Source organism: Chiloscyllium plagiosum, unplaced genomic scaffold (assembly GCF_037043375.1).
Source record: "Chiloscyllium plagiosum isolate Xiang-an unplaced genomic scaffold, Cpla_swu_hap1 HiC_scaffold_20, whole genome shotgun sequence".
Taxonomy (NCBI): domain Eukaryota; kingdom Metazoa; phylum Chordata; class Chondrichthyes; order Orectolobiformes; family Hemiscylliidae; genus Chiloscyllium; species Chiloscyllium plagiosum.
Window position 1 is genome coordinate 54,697,689 of NW_028270158.1, and position 19,915 is coordinate 54,717,603.

The 19,915-nt window shown below is 39.1% G+C and overlaps 1 protein-coding gene across 4 annotated transcripts in view; it reads left to right on the plus strand.

The window, feature by feature from the left end:
- Nucleotides 1-19,915, plus strand: part of cacna1ha (calcium voltage-gated channel subunit alpha1 Ha) — a 552,389-nt gene that overhangs the window by 515,355 nt on the left and 17,119 nt on the right. For all 4 annotated transcript variants that reach the window (XM_087997955.1, XM_087997957.1, XM_087997956.1 and 1 more), the window contains exons 30-32: nt 1,002-1,080; nt 1,714-1,835; nt 5,724-6,053. In XM_087997955.1, the coding sequence (XP_087854081.1) occupies nt 1,002-1,080; nt 1,714-1,835; nt 5,724-6,053 (531 nt within the window). The remainder of the gene's footprint in view (nt 1-1,001; nt 1,081-1,713; nt 1,836-5,723; nt 6,054-19,915) is intronic.

Genomic DNA, 19,915 nt, shown 5'->3' on the forward strand with positions numbered 1-19,915 from the left:
TATTTGTTGTGACCAAACAAGCAGGTGTTAAAGAGAGATAAGCTGATTCTCCTTCCCCCACTAGACCTAACAATATTTTTGTATGTTTGTCAAATGTAAAAGGATTAAAAGTTGAATTTACACTAGAGCTATTTGATCAGAGACACAGTTTTGCTCATGTAGCAATTCTAACATTGAACAGTGCAAGAATTTCTTGTTCATCTGACAAAGGAGCTGCGTTCCAAAAGCTTGTGATTTCTAATAAATCTGTTGGACTATAACCTGCTCTTGAGTGCCTTCTGTCCTAAACTATCAAAGTACAGGTAACGATAAAAATCATTGATTCATTAAGCCTGCTTTTGTCATCAAGCCTGCTTTTTCGTAAATGCTATCTTTTTGGGCCATATGTGACAAAGTCACTTGTAAATGTATATACTCTGTTTTATTCCCTGCTATAGCTCAATATTGTCAAAAGCTGTCCTTTGTATCTGCCAGCCACAAGGCTTTTATATATGAACTTGCTTTCTGTTAGCACTTCTTCAATGGTTGCCATGTAGTAGCCAAGAAAATACAATTGATTCTTTTACAATTTTTGCAAACACTTCAAAGTCTTTTTCAAATGTTCTTAAAATAAATTATACACTCCATAGACATTTTAAAGAATTTAAATTGTCCTTACTATACAGCTCCCAGATTAAAGATCATCAAAATACTGCATTTAAAGTGCCGGTACTGCTGCAGGCTAGAGGTGCTAATGGCCTTCTATTATGTTTTGATTTATTTGATTTTATGACTTTGCATCATATGTCGACTAGCTGTAATTCCTCTTTATGATTCTGCAACCTTGTACTTCTAAGTTTACAGCAGAGTGGGAGGATATTTGACCCAGTGTTAGTCCTAGTTTATTAAAAGACCCATACAATTAGCTCCACAGCTCAGTTCTAACTCATAGCCCTGAATTTTTGGACTAACATTCTCTGAGTTTCTGTATTCTATAAAAGATCCTTTTCTTTGCCTTTCAGGTTGGAAACCTTGGTTTATTGTTCATGCTTTTGTTTTTTATCTATGCGGCTCTTGGAGTTGAACTCTTTGGAAAGCTGGGTGAGATTTTAATTGATATCTTTGTTACAGCCAACTTAGATATTTTCTAATCAGGAGTATTATTTCAAATGTTTGAAGTAGGTGGCACTTGAACCTGGTCTCCTGGCTCAGAGGTAGGGACACTACTATTTTGCCACAAGAGCCCAATTTTCAGAGTTTATTTCAAGGCTTAAGTAGAAGTTCATGCCCCCACTTATTGTACTTTACACAGACCAATGGGTACTATTAAAATAAAGGGGGTTAGTTTAGCATGGATGGATAGTTTTCAACACAGAATGATACCAACAGCATGAGTTCTATTCCTGAATGGCTGAGGTTACCATGAAGGGCTCTCCTTCCTAACCTCTCCCCTCACCTGGGTTATGGTGATCCTCAGGTTAAGCCACCACTAGTCATCTATCTCTTATGATACAGCAGCCCAATGATTTGGTAAAACTGTTGTAACTTTGCCTTTGTTAAAATTATTTTCAATGTAAACTATGAAAATTCATCACTTCCTGCCTTTTAAAATAGGTCCAAAATAAAACTTGGCTCCAAGCAATGAAAATTCAAATGAAAGGGAATTGTTAGTTGTATCAATTAAAGGCACTTTATATAACCTTCAATAATGGATTGGACTATTTTGCTTCTCAGTTTGTAATGATGAAAATCCATGTGAAGGCTTGAGTCGACATGCAACATTTGAGAATTTTGGAATGGCATTTCTGACTTTATTCCGAGTTTCTACTGGTGATAACTGGAATGGAATAATGAAGGTACGTAATTACTTCCACTGAACTGTTCAGTTCAAGCATTACTAATACACCAAGAACCTATTCATTAGAATGTCCCAGGAAAATTAAATGATCTAATTTATCTGTACTTACGTTCAATTCACTTTACTTTGTTCACCAGTAATTAATGGTATCTCCCTACAGTCTTCATCTCAAAACATTATACTTCATAAGGTATAAATAAAGGGGGAGCAGATATAGGACTAAGTTGAGGATTGTGAGCCTATGGAACTCCCTGCCCAGTGAAGCAGTTGAGGCTACTCATTAAATGTTTTTAAGGCAAAGATAGATTTTTGAACAGTAAAGGAATTAAGGGTTATGGTGAGCAGGTGACCACAAAAGAACCAGCCGTGATCTTATTGAATGGTGGATCAGGCTCGACAGGCCAGATGGCCTACTCCTATTCCTATTTCTTATATTCCTATGCTTTTATAAATTTCTGATATTTTTGAATTTTAACAGGCTGGAATGGGCTACTTGACTGACAGAATCATCCAATTCGTAACAAAGAAGATTATTTCCCCATGATAAATGAGTGGATTAGTATTGGGCGAGAGGAAACTTTCATAAAATACTAAAAACAGCCCCAAAACTGCCTCCAAGTCATCCACTTCTGGGTTTAATAGCAGAGTAGGAACAGTCAAACAGCTCCCATGGGATAGATTTTGTCATCTAAGTATTATAATGAGGTTGAGAACCTCTCAGCCATTCAGGAACCTCTCAGCTCAAAGAGGAATAGACAGCTTCAAAGGCTCGTGGGCCAGGACGGTGAGCAAGCATGCTTCTATGCCCAAAGGCTCAGATCTGTCTTCTCCAACCAAGACTTGAATACTTCAAGAGGTCAGGTGTATATATATAAATAGATGGAAATATCAACAGTCAGTCATTTATCCTAATTGTAGGATATACGATTGACTGTTGATATTTCCATCTATTTCTGTTGAGTACATATATTTCAGATAATTGTTTCTTAATGCTGAGCATTCAAGATGGGGTTTAATTCACGTTTTTTTAATAACTACCGGTTCCTCAGTGGGCTGTCTGGAGGAGAGGCAAGGTAAAGAGCCAGCACACATCCTAAAGGACAAAAGAGAAACTGAAGGGTAAGGCAACTGAAACAGTTGTTAGGAATTGTTAGGAATAAAGTAAAAGGAACATTCCTTTTGTTTGGATACAGATCAACACTGACAAAAGCTAATTAGAAACAGGTCACCAGATAGCTGTCTTGGAGTGACATACACATTTAAAGGTAGATAATCTTTTTAACAAGGATTCATTTAATTTTCTCACCTTAAGTCATGAATTCTCAAGACTGACTGTTGGGAAGGGGTACAATGCTTATTACACCTCCACCCAAATATGAGCGTGCATGTTGGATTGGAGTAATGAATTCAAATGTATTAAGAGTAATCAATGATTTTGCTGTCAGGCCTGCAAAAAGATCTAAGTTGGTTATGCCTCTTTTTTTTCTAAAGTTGACAGGAATAATTTTTGAAAAGGAGTTTGATACAACAGTAATGAGATTCCTACTAAAGAACTGAATGAAATCCAAAGAAACTAATTGTATTCCACAGGTTGATTGTGATTTTTGCCAGGTCTACAAACAAACTATAACAGCAACAGAAGTTAAGGCTGATATTTTTCCCTCAATCTGCTGAAATACATCTGATTCTAATTTAAAAAAATAGATTTCTCATCTTTTGTTTATTAGATGATCATTCTGCAAGATTCCATACAATGGGCTGCCTTTGCACTGAAAAATTAAGTGATTGTAATCATGCCCTTCTCAATATCATTGTACAGTTATTGCAAGATACATGCTTTCTGCATTGCTGAGGTCTAAACTGCACAACCTTTTCTTATAGTCATTTGAACTATTAGTCTTCTTTCAAAATAATGACGCTGAATGTGTGGTGTGAACACAGGATGTGATGTGACCTTCACTTGAGATGAGGCTATTCTTTTTTAAAATGCCAGAAGGTCTCAGTACAATCACTATAATTATGATTGAGCTGGACAGATGAGCCACAGGAAGAGGCAATTTATAAATGCTCAGTTCAATGCCCATGCGATGAACAGCAATCAGAATTCTGAATGGAGTCACCTACTCAAAAGAAATTTCTTATAGGTTATTAAATGGAAATTCAATGTAGAAAAATACTCAATAACTGTAGAGTTGTATAGAGTACCAGTAGATTTCAGATTTACTATCAGGGTCCTAGTAGGGTATTAGATTGTAACAAAGAGGTTTGATTGGTTTCATAATATAGTTTTAAGATCCACAAGTGAGAATAACAAGTTATTTTTACATATTTCTAAAGTACAACGAGAGAATGAAGAACTTTATGCATGTGACATATTCCCAACTTAAATGCATTACAACTCATTCAAAATTATGTATGTGCATCCTGTTCCTCACTAATACTTGCTGCTCATTACTTATAAACTCCCCGATACTTTGGTACTCATTTTAAAAACAAAAAGTGCTGAAAGAACCTAGCAGGTCTGGCATCCTATACTGAAAGTGAAACAAAGTGAATATTTTAAGCCCAATGTGGCTCTCTTACTTGGAGATTACTGAACAGGTCAGGATGGAAACAGAGTTAATGGTCATAATTTGGAGATGCCGGTTTTGGACTGGGTGTGTACAATGTTAAAAATCACACAACACCAGGTTTCTCCTGCTCCTTTGATGCTACCTGACCTGCTGCGCTTTTCCAGCAACACATTTTTCAACACCAGGTTATAGTCCAACAGGTTTATTTGGAACCACTAGTGCTGCTGTATCCACAACCACCTGATGAAGGAGCAGCGCTCTAAAAGCTAGTGCTTCTAAATAAACCTGTTGGACTATAAACTGGTGTTATGTGATTTTTAACAGAGTTAATGGTAACAGTTGTTGGCGGCAGAACTGTAAAACGCATGACATTTCCTCAAGAGGTCAAAGGTATGAGTATCAAAATTAAAGGCGCTAAGACAGGCGTTAATTTTCTGTAAGTCAAGGGGAGCATTCTCACTGTTAAAGAAGCTTTTCCCTCAATTACACATGCGTTGTTCTCCTTTCCTTGCCATTACCCACTCTTAGTCATCAATGACTCCCTGCTAATAGTTGAACAAAGCTCTCATACGAGAAAAAGCAGCACTACTCACTCCAACACCAGCAGGAAGACTACCTCACCCGCTGCATGTCATACTTAACCGGTTGTGAACCTGAAGGCCTGTCTATCTTGTTTGCTGATTACTTAATTTGAAAGGTGCACTTAATTCTGTTGAGGTTGCCTTTTATAGAGCATGCACATCATGCAACGGTTCCCGACATCTGCCATGAGAAGCTTAATCCACTGTCAATTTAGTTCTGTAGTTTCATACTGCCTTTGGAAGCTAAACTTTGGCCTTCTGTAAAATTAAGTGCTGATCATTTTGCTGTTGGGAGCTTCAAAAGATTCTGCCCAACTAATGAAAGATTATTTTTTAACCTAAAAGATTAACATTGGTTTTCTGACTAACCTGTTAAGTGTCTCCAGCATTATCTGTCTTTATTTTAGATTTGCAGATTCACAACATGTTGCTTTAATATGCTGATATGCATTTTGCTCTTCAACTTTGCTTCATCTGCTCTGACAAAGTCTTCAGTTATCTTGATCTCAACTTATAGCTAGATCCATCACCCTCATATCACTCCTCCCACATCAGAAACCTCATCAAATCCAACCTCTTTCACCATTCCTTCTCTCATCTTTGCAAGCTGTACCACCACTGCTGGTCATCCATTTTTACGATTGTTTGTAATTTGGAAAATCTTGCTTTGTTGAGGGTGGTACATAAATGCAAGTCGGCACTCATTGTTTAAACTGTTTTGAATTTTCACAGGATACATTACGAGAATGTGGCAGTGAGGATAAGCACTGCCTCACCTACCTCCCTTTCTTTTCTCCTGTGTACTTTGTCACTTTTGTTCTAATCGCTCAGTTTGTGCTTGTCAATGTTGTGGTTGCTGTTCTAATGAAACATTTGGAGGAGAGCAACAAAGAAGCCAAAGAGGATGCAGAGCTTGATGCAGAAATAGAGCTGGAAATGTCACAAGCCCAGGGAGCATCAAGTAGCAACATTGGACAAACTCCTATCCTTGACAGCAAAGCCACGGGAGCTGGCCAGGAGTCAGTACAACTTGAATCACCAGTACATGTAAAACAATTAGTGGTGAGTGCAATTTACACTATTTCTTTTATTCATAGAAAAGGATCACAAGCAAGCTTATTAGTTAACTTTTTGGGGTATCGTTATAATACATTCAAAAGTACCACAACAAAAGAGTTGTTGCTTTCATACTAATTAGACTTGGGGCTGAATTTTCCCATGCATGTCACAATCCTGACATAAGCTTCAATTCCACAGTAGGATGTGGAGTACAATCTTCACAGAGGTTGCCAATTAAAACATTGCCTCAAGGACACCCATTATCAAGGACGGGACTGAGTTCTAATGCCAAGAGGTCTGTTCTGCCGACCTGCTTTGTGGTGTGACAGGGATGGTACCTTCATAGGAGGGAGCTACATTAGTTACGACAGCCAACCTCCATGAATTGGCTACAATGATATGCCTTTTGCTTGAGGAGACCCGAGATGTGGAAATTTAATGCCAGCATTTAATGAAAGGCCTCATTGTTTAAACATCCCACAGAGATAGATTAGAGTGGTGCTGGAAAAGCACAGCAGGTCAGGCAGCAACCGAGGAGCATGAAAATCGACGATTCAGGCAAAAGCCCTTCATCAGCCATCCCTGATTCCTCAATTTTAAAAATTGAGTTTAATTACCCTATTGAGTGCCCTAATTGGCTATGTACCATTTCAGGCAGGTTGCCTTTGCTGCTGGGAGTCTTCATGCAGGAAAGTCATACAGCCTGTGTTTTGGACTGGCCTGACACAAACCAATTGCATTTTCCATGTCCCCTCTCCACTTCCCAACTCACTTCCATCTGCTTGGAAGAATTTAGTTCATGGGGTTTAACTACTTACATTGTGTTAAGGATGATTAAATTTGTATAACACCTGTCATAATTTTAGGATGTCTGAAATCACTTCCTAGTAAAACAAAAGTACTCTTTGAAGTACAGTCACTGTTGTAATGTAGGAGATGAGCCAGCTTTTTGTACCAGCAATGTGATGATAGCCAAAATATCTATTTTGGTGGTAGGGGGATGAGTATTGGCCAGGATACTGGGAATAATGCTCCTCCCGTTCCTTTGAAATAGTCCCACAGTGATTTTATGTCCACTTGAGAGAGCAGTTGAACCTTAGTTTGATATATTCACCAAAGCATGGCATCCCTGATAGTGCCACATTCTCTCAGTACTCCACTGGATTATAAAACTAGATTTTTTTACTTTCTGGGGTGGGATTTGAAACCACAATCTTCTGTCACAAAGATGTGGGTATGATCACTAAACCATCGCTAAAAACTGAATAAAATAATTCAGAAATGGATTAAGAAAAAATAATATCTTTTTCAGAAGGCTTCAAACTGTCTAAAAATAATCATTTAACTTCCTTATAAGGATATATATAACCTGAACTTGAAATTTAAATTAGCAACCAGGTCAAATTTGAGTTCAGGTCTTTATGCTGGTAAATTCCAGGCTGGATTAAAACACAGGATTACCTCTCTTTCATTGGAACTTTGGAGCTCAACCAAGTTTCCAACCCAGCATTATTTTCATCATGTAGTAATGATTTTCAGAATGCATCTGTGGCTGTCAGATGAATGAGTCTGGGCCATTTTGATTATGTTGGACCAGTATGCACATAAGAAATTTCTTGTTGATTCATGTCTGGGATGTTTTGTGCGAGTGGTTTTGCATCAGATTAGATTAGATTACTTACAGTGTGGAAACAGCCCCTTCGGCCCAACAAGTCCACACCGACCTGTCGAAGCGCAACCCACCCAGACCCATTCCCCTATATTTACCCCTTCACCTAACACTACGGGCAATTTAGCATGGCCAATTCACCTAACCTGCACATTTTTGAACTGTGGGAGGAAACCGGAGCACCTGGACGAAACCGGTCAGTCGCCTGAGGCAGGAATTGAACCCGGGTCTCTGGCGCTTTGAGGCAGCAGTGCCAACCACTGTGCCACCGTGCCGCCCATAAGATCAGAGTGACCTCAGCCAATTAAAATACAAATGGATATGTCACCCAGTGTTTCTGGCATCGCATCTTGCCATTAGCCACTCTCGGTTGTAGTATTATATTTCTTGAGTATGTGATGTTGTGACATCATTAATATCAGCAGACTTCACTCACCATAAACGTGAACTTCAATTGTCCTTTAAAGTAATATCAGACCAAAGACAATAACACTCTTCAAATGGTATCTTTAGTTTAAGATAGCAAAAGCTGTAACTTACATTTTTGTTTTCAAAAAGTGAAATTAAAATATGAAAAGAGCTTTTTAATGGTTTACTGAATTGATAGTGCGTCATTTTATCAATCCATCAATTGGATTATTTTACTTTTATGCCATAGTTTGCCCCCATCCCTCCTCTCCTTTGGGTGCTGAGGATATGCCCTGAAAAGGGCATCAGACCTGTAAAGTAAATAATAATCCAGTACCAGGACAACTCGGTCTCCATTGGCAAAGTGATAAATAATTGTCCTGTGTATTGCTGCTTCAGGTGCAGAACTTTGATTCTGGCAGACCTCCCAGTTCTTTGCTTGCTGGTATACAAATCTTTCCTCCCCATATTGGAGAAGGTATCAACCTTAATTATGATGTCAAGTTTATAATAATTACATCCGAGCAACTCCTTATCCAGTAAATTTGCTGCTGAGTTCATCCTGAATTGTACGTGCTGTACATTGACCCCCAAAGAAACTGGCTGGATTACCGGACCCTTTCCAGTTCCATTGCGGTACTAGTGAAAAACATCCCAGGAGGGTTAAGAATGGAAGCAATTTGGTTGGAGCTAAGGAACAAATAAGATGCAGTTACATTTCTGGGTGTTATCTATAGGCCAGCAACAAGTGGGAAGAATGCAGAGGAATATTCCTCTGAAATGTGGTGATTGTTTAGGGAGCACTTGCTGACAGTGCTGGATAGGTTTGCCCCACTGAGCCAAGGAAGGGATGGTAGGGTGAAGGAAGCTTGGGTGACAAGGGATGTAGAACATCTAGTCAAGAGGAAGAAAGAAGCTTACTTAAGGTTGAGAAAGTAAGGATCAGACAGGGCTCTAGAGGGTTACAAGGTAGCCAGAAGGAACAGCTCTTAGGAGAGCGAGAATGGGGCATGAAAAATCTTTAGTGGGTAGGATTACGGAAAACCCCAAGGCATTCTACACTTATGTAAGGAACAAGAGGATGGCCAGAGTGAAGTTAGAGCTGATCAGGGATAGTGGAGGGAACTTGTGCCTCAGAGGAGGTAGGGAAGGTCCTTAATGAACACTTTACTTGAGTATTCACTTCTGAGAGGGACCTTGTTGTTTGTGAGGACAGCATGAATCAGGCTGCTATGCTCGAACAAGTTAATGTTAAGAAGGAGGATGTGCTGTAAATTTTGAAAAACATAAGGATAGATAAGTCCCCTGGGTCAGACGGGATATACCCAAGGTTACTATGGGAAGCGAGGGAAGAGATTGATGCACACTTGGCAATGATCTTTGCATCCTTACTGTCCACTGGAGTAGTGCCAGATGATTGGAGGGTAGTAAATGTTACTCCTTTGTTCAAGAAAGGAAGTAGAGATAATCCTGGGAATTACAGACAATTCAGTCTTACATCGGTGGTGGTCAAATTATGGAGAGGATTCTAAGAGACAGGAATTATGTTTACTTGGAAAACCATTGTTTGATTAGAGATAGTCAGCATGGCTTTGTGAGGCGTAGGTCATGCCACACAAGTCTTATTGAATTCTTTGAGGATGTGGCAAAACACATTGATGAAGGTAGAGCAGTGAATGTGATGTATGTGGATTTTAGCAAGGCATTTAATAAGGCTCCCCATAGTAGGCTCATTCAGCAATTAAGGAGGCATGGGATACAGGAAAATTTGGCTGTCAGGATACAGAATTGGTCTGCCCATAGAAGACAGAAGGTGGTGATAGATGGAACGTATTCAGTACGGTGACCAGTGGTGTGCTGCAGGGATCTGTTGGATGAGGAAGTGGAAGTGTGGGTTAGTACGTTTGCTCATGACACAAAAATTGGTGGAGTGGTAATAGTGTGGAGGACTGTTGTAGGCTGCAGTTAAACATTGACGGGATGCAGAGCTGGGCTGAAAAGTGGCAGATGGAGTTCAATCTGAAAAGTGTGAAGTGATTCATTTTGGAAGGTAAAATTTGAATGCAGATTACAGAGTTAAAGGCAGGATTCTTGGCAGTGTGGAGGAACAGAAATCTTGGGGTACATGTCCATAGCTCCTTCAAAGTTGCCACCCAAGGTGATAGAGTTGCTAAGAAGACGTATGGTGCTTTGGCTTTCATTAGCAGGGAGATTGAGTTTAAGAGCCGCAAAGTTATGCTGCAGCTCTATAGAGCCCTGGTTAGACAACGCTTGGAATATTGTGTTCAGTTCTGGTCGCCCCATTATCGGAAGGGCGAGGAAGCTTTCGAGAAAGGGTGCAGAGGAGATTTACCAGGATGCTGCCTGAACTGGAGGGCATGCCTTATGAAGAAAGGTTGTGGCATCTAGGGCTTTTCCCATTGGAGTGAAGGGTGAGAGGCAACATTATAGAAGTGTACAAGATTTTGAGAGGCACAGATAGAGTGAATAGTCAGAGATTTTTTCCCAGATCAGAAATGACTATCACAAGGGAGCATGACTTTAAGGTGATTGGAGGAAGGTTTCAGGAAGATGTCAGAGGTTGGTTCTTTACACAGAGAGTGGTGAGTGCGTGGGATGTACTGCCAGCAGTGGTAGTAGTGTCAGATACATTAGGTACATTTAAGCGATTCTTGGATAGGCATACAGATAATAGTAAAATGAAGGGTATGTACATTAGTTTGATCTTAGAGTAGGATAAAAGGTCAGCACAACATCAAGGTCCAAAGGGCCTGTACAGTGCTGTACTGTTCTATGTTCAACAAGCTTACAAGGAAATAACCAAGGTGCAAAGAATTATATGGATGCCATCAAGAATGGCTTTAAATATCCAAATATAGATTGGAATGGTAGTAATGTAAAAAGTAATGTAAATGTAGGAATAAGAGTTCCTAGAGTGTGTGTAGGAATATTTAAACAACATGTTTCTGGTCCACTGAAAAAGAGATGCTGCCAGAGTTAGTTCTTGGAAATGAGTAGTGAGTAGAACATTTGGAGGATTGTGGTCGTTGTATCAAATAGTTTAGGCTGACAATGGAAAAGGACAAAGACCAATCCACAGTTTAATAACAGATGAAACGCCAACTTCAATGATAAGAATGGAGCTGGATCAAATAAATTGGAGTCAAAAATTGGCAGAATAAACTGTAGCTGAACATTGGGCTACCTTCAAAGAAGAAATACTATGGGCATATTCAATGTAGGAAAAAATAGCCAGAGCTGCCTGGATGCCAAAAGCAATAGAAATTAATATACACAAGAAAAAAGTGCGTACATGAGAGATGTCAGGTAGAAAAACATTTGCTAACTAGGCCAAATATAGAAAGTATCAAAGATGTGTAAAGAAAGGTAAGTAAGAGAAACAAAGAGAGAGTATGAAAAAAAAAACTGGTAACCAACATGAAAGAGAACTCCAAAATTCCCTATAGTCAACAAATAGTAAGAAGATGGTAAAAGGAAGAGCAGGGCTGACTAGGGGCAAATGTAGTTTTGATGTTGAGGCAAAGACTATGGAATTAACAGCATGAATGAATATAAGAATAAAAGCTTAGAGGATGTAAATTACAAGCAATCTTGAAGTGTTAAAGATTTGAAACAACTTTATAGTGATAAGAAATAAAAAGATATTGAGAAGAAATGAAAGAAGAAATAATACTTCTGCAAAGATTTAATATTGAACCATAGAGTGCAACGTTGGATATCCAGGAGGAGTTCTTAAGGTACAGAATTCGATTAGATTAGATTAGATTAGATTACAGTGTGGAAACAGGCCCTTCGGCCCAACAAGTCCACACCGACCCGCCGAAGCGAAACCCACCCATACCCCTACATTTACCCCTTACCTAACACTACAGGCAATTTAGCATGGCCAATTCACCTGACCCTGCACATCTTTGTGATGTGGGAGGAAACCGGAGCACCCGGAGGAAACCCACGCAGACACGGGGAGAACGTGCAAACTCCACACAGTCAGTCGCCTGAGGCGGGAATTGAACCCGGGTCTCTGGCGCTGTGAGGCAGCAGTGCTAACCACTGTGCCACCGTGCCGCCCACAATTCCTTCAGAATTAAGCTCTACATCTGAGACTGAGAAAGTTATTATGTTATTGTGTTCAGTAGCTCTTGTATTGAATTATGTTATTAATCCTCAAAATAATTAACAAAAATAAAGATATCTTTGAGGAAGTTTTAAAAGCCTTTGATGATTCTCAACCTCTAAGGTGCAGTGCCCCTAAGGTTAAACCAGCACCAGTTGTCTCTCTATAATGAGAGAGCAGCCCTATGGTCTGGTAAGAGAACTTTACTATATTTCAGTTTTCAGTTCAATCTAAAGGAAACAGATTTTTAAGTAAACAAGACTTTGCAGAAGAGTTCAGCTTTTAGGTGAATCTGTAAACAACTTAATTAATTGTGAGGTTTGAAAACAGTTCATAGGAGACAGAATTGTTAATGGAATTCTCGATGAAACATTGTCAGATTTCTTACAGTGCAAGGAATATTTAACTTTTGAAAAAACTATTCAAATCATGCTGGTAGCAGAAACCTGAAAGACTCATAGACAGTTCCTGAGAAGAGAAGTCCAACTCAAGAGGATAACAGAGACTATTCTCTTTATAAATTATGGACACTTGGGAAAAAGACAAGTGGCAAGTCAACATCAAACAGCAGATACCAAGAGTCAGAATCATTGTTAGTGTTGTGGGAAAATAAAACCTCACAGGCAGTGCCCAGCCGTGAGAGGGATGCTATTTTTTAAAACACCTAAAATTACTTCCAGAAGATGTGCGGACAAAAGAGTCAGGGCAGTAGAAATACTGGTGGTCATACATGCAAAGAGGTATACACAGTACAGGATCCACAACTATTGTAAAAAAAAGCACCTGCATCAGTCTACATACCTCTATTTGAAAACATACTTGAGGCATTTCTCAGAGAAATTACTGTTTTGAATGAAAGTGGAGATTCAACCAACTCAAGTTTCACAGAGCTTGTTTCTATCAATGGACCTTTTGTTAATTTGAAACTCGATACAGAAACAAATATTTCCATCCCATCAGAACAAATGCCATGGCTATAGGACCTGAAATAACAGTTTACAAAGATTAAAACTGTATGGTCCAGATGGAACAACTCTGAAGATCAAAGTTATGTTCCAAATAACACAACACAAACAGTGAATGAAGATTGAAAACACATATGTGATTCACAATCAATGTTCCTCACTTTTGACAATACGCACATGTCTTGTCCTCACTATCATTGAGAGGACAGTGAGTGTTTCACTAGTTCAAAGAAAGCATCTGGTCCAGAAGAAAACAGTTGTCAAACAATTGGTCCAGAAGTAGACTATTGTCAACCACCAAGTCAAAAAGTTTCTGAAATCTGGCAGGAACCCAAAAAGAAGAAAGGATCTGTGAAGACAATTAAGAATTGCATTAATAATTACAAAGGAATGTTGCATATTGCCAAGAAAAGTGGCCAGCAAGCCAAAAGAAGCTCAAGTAATATTTGACAAGAACAAAAGAGCAATCAAGATTGTTCCACCATTCAACACCATTGTATTAACACAGCTAGACTAAACGTTCAGCAAATTGGTCAGGAAGACTTACTTTGAGCACTGACAGCATCTCATGATCATAGATGACTTACCTGTATATGACAGAAGGCTACTTCTTCCATCTGCAGTTTGGGAAGCTGTAATGGAAAGGCTACACAGAGAACACTTGAGGATTGCAAAGTGTACAACGAAGGCTCAGTCAGCAGTGTGATGGCCATAGAAACTCAAAGGAGATTAAAGATCTCATAACTCATTGGAAAATATGCAATTGTACGGGATTGTGAGGTGTAGAAAGTACTCCAATCATTACTGAAGACAGATCAGAAGATAAAGCTCACCAAAATTGAAAAAAAGCAAATACTGAGAATAGAATTAATACTTGAGCTCATTCAAAGATCTTAAACTGATGGTGTTCAATCAGCAGATTAGTCCAGTGAGCAAACTGATACAGCAGAATAGTCAATGCCAGTGAAGAAGACAGTGCTGAGTAAGCAGCAATCTTTCAGTTTGATGACTGCGGATGTGAAAATGTATAGTTCAGTCAAACAGCCATCAAGGGCTATTAAAGATGTCCAACCTAATCAACAAGTGAAAAGTTTGTGTACTTTAACACAAATGTAGTAGGTTGAGAGTACAAAGTTGCTTTAACAAAGTGGAGATTCGATGTATGTAACTCCAAGGAAGTCAGGTCTTTGTCCACAGATTCAGCAAGCACTCAGAAAGAAGAAAATGCTTGCTCTAGAAATACAGGATACAGTCAAAATAAAGTACTAATTTCAACAGAACAGCCATCTCCCATGGTATTCATTCATGAAATTAAAGATCCCCCAATGATATTTTGCAGTACTTCCTGAAGTTAGCAGGAAGAGCGCTTCTGCAAATCGGAATTTGGGAGATTAAAGATCCTCCAGAGAAACAAACCTGAAATAGCTCCACAGAGACAAGTACCCCGTCACCATGTTACCCTTTATTTATACATGAACAGTCGTTGATGTTAATACAGAGTCTGCACTCACCCTTTTCATGTTAGCAGGTACTCCCTGATTGGGGTTGTTAATCTGGTCCAATCCTGTATCTCATATTCTATGAAGTTCAGTTGGCTGACCTCATTACAATCATGACAGAACCAATGATTCTATCCACCAGGAATGACTTCTTGGATGGATATCCAAGAAATATAAGATCCTGCAGTTTATTGATGTAATGCTATTCATAATCAAAGTTAACAGTCCTCAAGCAAAAGACATACCATTTTCCCAAGTCCAAAGAGAGTGCGTTCTGGGAAAATTGTGAAACATTCAGACTGCCTGTATTGATTAGCTCAAAGATTTGCTAGATTAATGTATAATGATTCATTATGATTTAAAAAGATCTTTGGGGTTGGGGAGATGTTAATGTTCATGTTACTTTGAGTTCTACCCATGCTGATGATTTCACACAGCCTTTGGGTGGAGGTAATTGAAACTTGTATGAGTTCCTGAGAAGAGCCAAAATGTTTTCACAGCAATTGATAGTTCTAAATAGTTGTGCATATTAGGCAATGTAAACTGTGCCTGTTGTTATCATGCATTTAACTACGATGGAATGTTCAACAAGTGTCACTCTGTAGGCTCACCAATGGTCTATCCTCTATCACTCATAATTAGCTAGGTTCTAAAGACAGTATAAAAAAGGAGTATTGGTGACAGGGAATTACCCAAATCACAATATGACACAATTCAAAATCATGAAGGATCAATAGATATGTGGTATCATTCCAGCTCATGAAAGGATCAACAACAAGAGGTTATAGATTTAAAGAAACTGATAAATGGAGCAAAACCAACACGCTGAAGCAAATGCGGCAAATAATTAGGGGCTGGAAGGCACTATCATTCCGTCTGAAAGTGTGGAGGAAGAAAGTTCAGCTGAAACTTTCAAAATTATACTCTTATCTGAAAAGAGAGATTATGTAGCCCGAGGTGGGAGAAGGCAGGGGAATGGGACTAAGTGAACTGAACATTCAGAGAACTAGTGCAGCCAGGATGGACTGAATGGCTTTCTGTACAGTAATAATCTTGTGTTATTTTGAATGCTGACAGTCATTAGCTAGGAATTTATCTTGCATTTCCATTTGTCATGAAACTAGAAAATGTGTAATTATATTTATAATATTACAAGATTATTGTTCAATGAAATACGAGAATATTTCATGTCTGTTCCATATATTTTCCAATTGATTTAACCTTTAAATCCGATCTCCGTTGCACTCACCTCTACTAATTTTACTTGGCAATTAAGTCTTGAGATTAGATTTCTGCCTAAGCATTGGGGAATGAAGGCAATGACAAATGAAGCATTTGATAAACTGTCCTTTTTTTTTCTATTTTTAGAAATGAAATGCTTGTCACTAATGTAGCCTTCAATATTGCACACCAGTTTGGTTAGGCCACTTTTGGAATATTGTGTACAATTCTGGTCTCCCTCCTATTGTGAAACTTGAAAGGGTACAGAAAAGATTTACAAAAATATTGCCAGGGTTGAAGGGTTTGAACTATAGGGAGCAGCTGAATAGGCTGGGGCTGTTTTCCCTGGAGCATTGGAGGCTGAGAGCTGATTTTATAGGAGTTTACAAAATCATGAGGGTCATGGATAGAGTAAGTAGACAAGGTCGTTTTTTGGGGTGGGGGAGTCCAGAGCTAGAGGTCATAGGTTTAGGTGAGAGCAGAAAGATTTAAAAGGGACCTAAAGAGCAACTTTTTCATGCAGAGGGTGGTGCGTGTGTGGATTGAGCTACCAGAGGAAATGGTGGAGTCTGGTACAATTACAACATTTAAAAAGCACCTGGATGGGTATATGACTAGGAAGGGTTTAGAGGGATATGGGTCAAGTGCTGGCAAATGGAACTAGATTAATTTAGGATATCTGGTCGGAATGGACGAGTTGGACCGAAGGGTCTGTTTCTGTGCCGTACATCTCGATGACTCTATGACTCTAACTGAGGACCAACAAAATCGAAACTAACCAAAGTTTAGCCTTAATGTAAAAGAGAAAAAGCAAGCTGGAAATATATTTTCCAAACTAATCCAAAGTTAAAAATCACGCTACACTAGGTTATAGTCCAACAGGTTTATTTGGAAACACTAGCTTTCGAAGCACTGCTTCTTCCTCAGGTGGTTGTGGAGAATAAGATCAAAGTTTAAAATCACACAACACCAGGTTCTAATTCAACAGGTTTAACTGGAAGCACACTAGCTTTCAGATATCAGATGATATCTGATGAAGGAGCCAATTAAACCTGTTGGACTATAACCTGGTGTTGAGTGATTTTTAACTTTGTACACCCCAGTCCAACACCGGCATCTCCAAATCGAGAATAAGATCATAAGACACAGAATTTATAGCCAAATGATAACAGTGTTGTGGAGATGTGATGATTCATTAAACAGTTTTCGATCAAGTCTTTCATCTTTTAGAATGAGATGTGTTGGTTTCTGTTTTTTGATATGTAAATCCCAGAACTTCTTTTAAATCAAATTATTAAGGAAGGTCTAGCTTTTCTAACAATAGGTGCCATCTCAGCTCAGACAATTATTAAGTTGTGAGGTCTGTCTGTGTCCCACTGTTGAGTTAGACTAGTTTGATTTCTAAAGTGGGATTTACAGAATTTTACATGCACGTAATTCTGCAAAAACAAATTTACCCATAAGTTTATATGCGTGTGCATATCAGAGAGACAGAGTGAATGTCTGCATGTGAGTGTGTGTGTGTGGGTGTGAGTGCGTGCGATTGAGTGTGTGTATGTGTAGGCTTGGTTAAGTGTGTGTGGGTGTGATGGGGTATATACCTGTGAGAGGGTGTGTGCAGGAGGTGTATGTATGTGCGTATGAGAGAGAGTCTGCGTGGGTGTGTGACTATGTAGGTGTGTGTGTGTGTGTGTGTGTGTGTGTGTGTGTATGTGTGTGTGTGTACACAAACCCAAAGTCCCGGTTGAGGCCATTCCCATGGGTACCAAACTTGGCTATCAACTTCTGCTCGGCCACTCTGCATTGTTGCTCCGCCTTGGAGGATGGTCACCGAAGGTCTGAGGCTGAATGGCCCAGACTGCTGAAGTGTTTCCCGACTGGGAGGGAACACTCCTGCCTGGTGATTGTTGTGCGGTGTACATTCATCTGTTGTCATAGCATCTGCGCGGTGGCACAGTGGTTAGCACTGCTGCCTCACAGCATCAGAGACCCAGGTTCAATTCCTGCCTCAGGCAACTGTCTGTGTAGAGTTTGCACATTCTCCCTGTGTCTGCGTGGGTTTCCTCCCACAGTCCAAAAATATGCAGGTTAGGTGAATTGGCCATGCTAAATTGCCTGTAGTGTTAGGCGAAGGGGTAAATGTAGAGGAATGGGTCTGGGTGGGTTTCTCTTCGGAGGGTCGGTGTGGACTTGTTGGGTCGAAGGGCCTGTTTCCACACTGTAAGTAATTTAATCAATATAAAATGTATCTTACTCGCCACAATCACCTGAGGAAGAAACAGCACTTCAAAAACTAGTGTTTCCAAATAAACCTGTTGGACTATAACCTGGTGTTGTGTGATTTTTAACTTTGTCCACCCAAGTCCAACACCAGCATCTCCAAGTCATAAACTACTCCAATTACAGCCTAGACAGATGACGTTTTCCACTTTATGCAGTCAGTTGCCCTGAGCTTAAGGCATGCATGGTGAATGTGCTTATTTCTATACCAGACCATGCACCGTTGCTTTGCTTAATTACTTAAATAGGTTTCTAAATCTGTTTAACATTATTTGTTATGCTGTTTCTTGGTTAAAAAGGCCTTTCTGGTAATTTGCAAGAAATTGTACTGTAATGTATGCTGCAGTTCACTTCCAGTAAGAGCCTTTGAAGAAGTAATTTTGATTTACAGATTTCACATTATGCAATGTAGAAAGGTTCAATGAGCAGAAGATTGATCGTTGCCTCATGCAGACTTTGATATTGTCACGAATGCCCATTATAAAGTCACAATTTCTGATAGTCGTCCCAAATAAACGCAGTAGGAAAGATATTGTGCTTGGTCACACACCCTCAGGCTACATAGAAGTAAAATCAGCCACAGTTCCTCAAACTGATTACTGTGTTGTGACCCCTGCTAAATAGCTAGTGAGTAAACATCTGGCTCAGATAGCATTGAGCTAGGCCTTGACACATTCTCATGGCTGAATCCTTCCACAAGAATCTGTGTCTGAGCTCACTTATTATCGTCAAATTATCAGTGGTCAGGACATAATTCATCATCAACGTACTGTCACGTTTCACTTTGAAGAGAGCATCAAATTTTAGATCAGTGCTTTTAGTTTTAGTTAGGGGTCTTTCGGTAAAACAAATTCTTAAATACGTTAAAGATTTTAAAAGTACTCACTTTATTTGCAATTTACAGAGATCCTGATTTAAATACACATTTTTGGACCCATCAATGCTAAATAAAATCTGAAGGTATTTAATTGTTGTAAGTCTAATGTTGTAAATTTAAATACATTAGATTTGGCATCATCACCTTTACACCAGGTATCCAGGTGATAATATTTTACTTGTGTTTCTATACAAATTGCTAACTTAAACTCCTTAGACAAAAACCACCTGCAGCAGTCATCATTTTAATCATTGAGTCATGCAGTAACCATGTTCCCTTTACATATCTTTTGAAGTTTTTTTAAAATATAGATCAGAAGTGACAAACATTATAATGTGAATAACTGATTTGAAAAACGCATTTGACAATGTGTTAAATAATATCCAAAGCACATTAGATTGTAATCTCCTTGCAATGATTTAGGTTCATCCAACCATCAATGCAAATTGCAAAAATTAAGGTGAAGTGTCTTGAAGTGAGAGTCATGAATTGCATAATTACTTATGCACAAGGCTGTCTTTCTTACTCGACATGTGGTGTCTGTTAGTTTGCTTTCAGCTTTCTATGACCAGTAGGTACCAAAGGGGCTGGAGTGCATCATCTGCACAAGGGAAGATAGTAGCTCGGGATAACATCACTGAACTAGCAACCTGGTATTCCAAACAAATGCTATGTGGACACAAATTCTCATCCTGCCATGGAAGCTGGTAGAAATTAAATTCAAATTAATAAAAATCTGGAATTGAAAACTAGACTCAGTAATGCTAACAATGAAACTATCATTGTTGTAAAATCTCATTTGGTTCACTAA